The following is a 4,002-nucleotide window of genomic DNA, read 5'->3' on the forward strand; positions in this document are numbered from 1 at the left end:
AAGAAGAAGAAAATTCCTATAAAAAGTGAAAGAACATCATCTTTTAATTAAGCAATGGCTTTGCTATTCTAGATTAGTAGTGAAAGAAGACTGTAATTGTGGTCTGAAAGTATTTTTGTTGTAGTAACAAAATTACTGACATTATTTCTTACTTTTTCCCCCTAGAAATTTTTGTTCTAAAAGAGAAAACTGAAGGGGGTTTTGTTAGTCTCCAATTACTGTTGTTAACCTCTTTAGTCTGACTTTCCCCAAATTTACTGTCAACAGCTACCATTTATTGATCACCTGCCATGTACCAGACATTCAGCTAGGGATTGGAGAAGTGTTATCTCATTTAGTTCTCATCACTGGGCTGCAAGATAGATGGTATTACTCTGTGTTAGAGATGAGGAGGGAAGAGAGTCTAAGAAAGTAATTGGATCAGAATCACACAGTTACTAAGTGGTAGCATGAGGGTTTGAGTCCAGGTCTTTCTGAATACTAAGTCCATCCCATTTCTATTACTCTGTGATACTTCTTGTTAAAGAAATGTATTAGAAAAGTTAGCCATTAAACCTCCTAATACTTAACCTCCTTTCCCAGTTTTTGCCCGGTTCTTGGTTTCCTAATTTGGGGTTCAAGAATATGCTTTAAATGGTATGCTGATTTGTATGTGTGTATGCATGTAGAAGATTAAATATTTTTTTCTCATATCTTAAAATTGGGTTGAAGTTCTGAGGTTGGCTTGACTGCCCTACCCTGTCCTTGGAGGAGTCAGGAGAGGGGGAGGGGGTGACAGGATGGGTGTGAATGCGCAAGTAGTGGCCAGCTGTGCCTAACCCTGGTGCTAGCAGTCAGCTGCCGCTGTGAGGCAGGAGGGTACTACCATTTATTGAGTCATACACTTTACATGTCTTATCTCATGTAATTCTCACAACAGCCTCTGTGGTGAGTGGTTTTAGCTCCAATTTATAGATGGTTGAACTGAGGCACAGAGAATTAAGCAAATTTGTCTAAGGTCACACAAGTAGAAAATGGAGGCATCAGCATTCCATTGACCATCGCAGGTTTATCTGACCCTAAACCTCACCATATTTCCCTTATAGCATGTTCTCATTTCTAATAACGATAATGTTTATTGAGCTCCTACTATGTGCCAGGGGGTTTCTTAACCACCTTACTGGATTATGTCATCTAATCCCTACAACATCCTGATGAGCCACACACTCATTATTTCCATTTTTTAGGTGAGTAAATTGAGGCAGAAAGTTGAAGTAACTTGTCCAGGATCAGAGAGCTAGAGAGTACCAAGTCGGGGTAGTCCCTACTCCGAGTCTACTTTCTTACAAAGCGTAGTTTCAAGAAGTTTCTGCCGACTAGAGCTACACTCTCTACTCTGCCCTCTCACCTTCCTTACCTGCACAATGAAAGTACAGGGGTTATTTAGAAAAGAACTTGTTTGCTTTTTTTTAGGTAACTATATTTAAGGGGGAAATACTTTTCTTTGAGGAATTACATACGAATATATTTAATAGTATAATATTTACTGCTCTAGGCCTGAGATCTAGCGGGGCTATTTAGGTAAGTACTGTTTACGATACTTGGCTATCATGAATGAAATAGTGATAATCTCTGCCTTCTTAGTCATTTTACTAAAGATAACAAAAACTCAACCTTTTAATGACCAGGGTGAAAGAATATCTCTTAACCCCAATCAGTTTTTCAGTTGAGATTCACCTTGATTCCTTTCCTCACACCCAGTAGCCTGCTGTTAAATGTAGGCTTGTGTTGCTTTGTTTTGGTCCGTACACGTTTGACTTAGCAAGCATGATGCGATTCTGAAGTGTCTGCCATTTGCCTTTGATTGTGAGGAAGCATATTCCCATGAAATGAAGTGACCTTCACAGCACACGATGCCAGTGCCTTACTCTGCTTCGTTCGCCAATATTAAGAGCATGGCAGCACTTCATGATGTAATTCTTTGGCTTGTATACAGCTTTATTGCAGGAAGGAAAGTGTTGCGTGCACTGAAATGATAATGATTCAAAACCCATATACCAATTGTTCTTTGGATTTTTTTCTTTCATCCTTTGCTACTGTTTATTTAACAGAACTCCTTTACAACCAAATGAAACTAAAGAATGAAGAAAGCTGGGTTTGACCCCAGCTTTGATGACTTTGGGTAACTTATTTAACCTCTCTGGGCCTCAGTTTCCTCCTCATGGAGATTAGAGATAATATATAATAAGCAACTAGTTCACAGCCTGGCACAGAGCAGATGTTCAATACAGAGAAGCTGCTATTATTATTATTATAAAATGCAAAGACGATCTTATGATGTAAAAGCTTGGGATTTGTTTTGTTATGGTACTGAATAGTGTTTCCCGGTGGACTTCTTTGTATTGTTTATGTGCAATCCAAGGAAAACAGAGGAATAGTGTTTGCAATAAGGAAAGATAGCTCTTTGTTCCCTTCAACAGACAAAAGAAGCTTATTATCGTATCAACTAGTGACTGTTGCTATTGAGATGGTTTATTTGTATGTTTTTTTTTTCTGTTTCTTTCCTAGGGATTTATTTGTGGCTTTTCAATAGCAACAGGTGCAGCAGCAAGACTAGTATCAGGATACGACAGCTATGGAAATATCTGTGGGCAGAAAAATGCAAAGTTGGAAGGAATACCAAACAGTGGCATGGACCATACCCAGCGGAAGTGAGTAGACTGTTGCTAAATGAAGAACACTGTGAAAACTTTGAAAGGGCCACAGAGAAAATCCTGCTTTTCTTTCTACTTTAAAGATATTTTTATATGATTCCTCTTAGTGTTTTTGATTTTTATTTTAACTGTACACTTGAATCATTCTTGGTTTTCTTGTTTTTTTGGTTTTTTGGTCTAGAAATACATTATTCGGGAAACAAAATTAGCTGCCATGTTAAAATGGATTTCCTTGAGGTTTTAATGGATAAAGACTTCATTTGAGAGGATTACTTTTGTACTCTGTTTTCCCATCATCCTTTAGGTTATACACTAAGTTTTAATCCAGAAAATAACATAATTTTTCTCCTAAGATTATACTTGATGGGAGACAGAGGAATGATAATGGATTTTGAAGCATTAAAGTTATAAAAAACATTTTGTGATGCATCATTTATAAGTACATATCAGTTTCCAATTTTATAAAAGATACATTTGCTTTGTCAGACTTTAAAATTTGCTTTGGGTTCTCAATATTCATCTTTTGGATTTTGTGAAATTCCTGACTTAATTGCCTTTCTTCCTCAAAAGAGCTATTATTTTGTTTTTAATGTCAATGGGTAAAATATATTTCATCTAGCATATTTCATATATGATGCCAATTATTTGTTTGAACTGTATATTTATTCCCCATCAAACTTTGTTAGACATTTCAAGTGTTGAACTAATTTTAAAGTAACAGATTGACCAATCCAATTAATGCACTTTATAGGAAAAGGCTAAGCATATAACATTTTTTAGATTATAGTACTTTTATAATGCATTTTCCAGGAAGATAACATGTAAAAACTATATTTATTATTATATAAATCTGTTGGTTAAATCTGGATCCCTACTGGAAAGTATAAGATTAATTTGATGATTTCACAAACTTGAAAAAATCCAAATAGTTAGTCATTCTCAGAGTTATTCCTTGCAGTAATGAAGATACGATAATGCAGTTCAAGAAAATAAAAATTTAAATAACAACAATGAATATTTGTGTAGCATTCTGTAGTCTATAAGCGTATGATACTACCCTGTGAGATAGGTGTGACAGAGGCTTAGAGAGATCGAAGTGACTTTCCCAGTGTCATATGACTGGCGGGCAGTAGAATATCCAGCTCAGAGTTTTTCTCTTGATACACATCTGCAGCCCTTGAGAGAAATGGAAATTGGACTGTTAGCAATTTGGAGGATTGTTTCATTTATTCTACTTTATGATTGTCTCATAAAATTAACACAGATTTTAGGCTGTATATTATTTTTTGTAGCAAGACTACTCATATCT

The 4,002-nt window shown here is 35.9% G+C and overlaps 1 protein-coding gene across 1 annotated transcript in view; it reads left to right on the forward strand.

Annotated features, from left to right (window-relative positions):
• The window catches only part of SLC44A1 (solute carrier family 44 (choline transporter), member 1), a 201,468-nt gene that overhangs the window by 99,521 nt on the left and 97,945 nt on the right, over nucleotides 1–4,002 (forward strand). Inside the window, exon 3 of the mRNA XM_012638521.1 lies at nucleotides 2,548–2,692. Within this exon, the coding sequence (XP_012493975.1) occupies nucleotides 2,548–2,692 (145 nt within the window). The remainder of the gene's footprint in view (nucleotides 1–2,547; nucleotides 2,693–4,002) is intronic.

The sequence above is a fragment of the Propithecus coquereli genome, unplaced genomic scaffold, assembly GCF_000956105.1.
Source record: "Propithecus coquereli isolate 6110/MARCELLA unplaced genomic scaffold, Pcoq_1.0 Scaffold130, whole genome shotgun sequence".
Classification (NCBI taxonomy): Eukaryota; Metazoa; Chordata; class Mammalia; order Primates; family Indriidae; genus Propithecus; species Propithecus coquereli.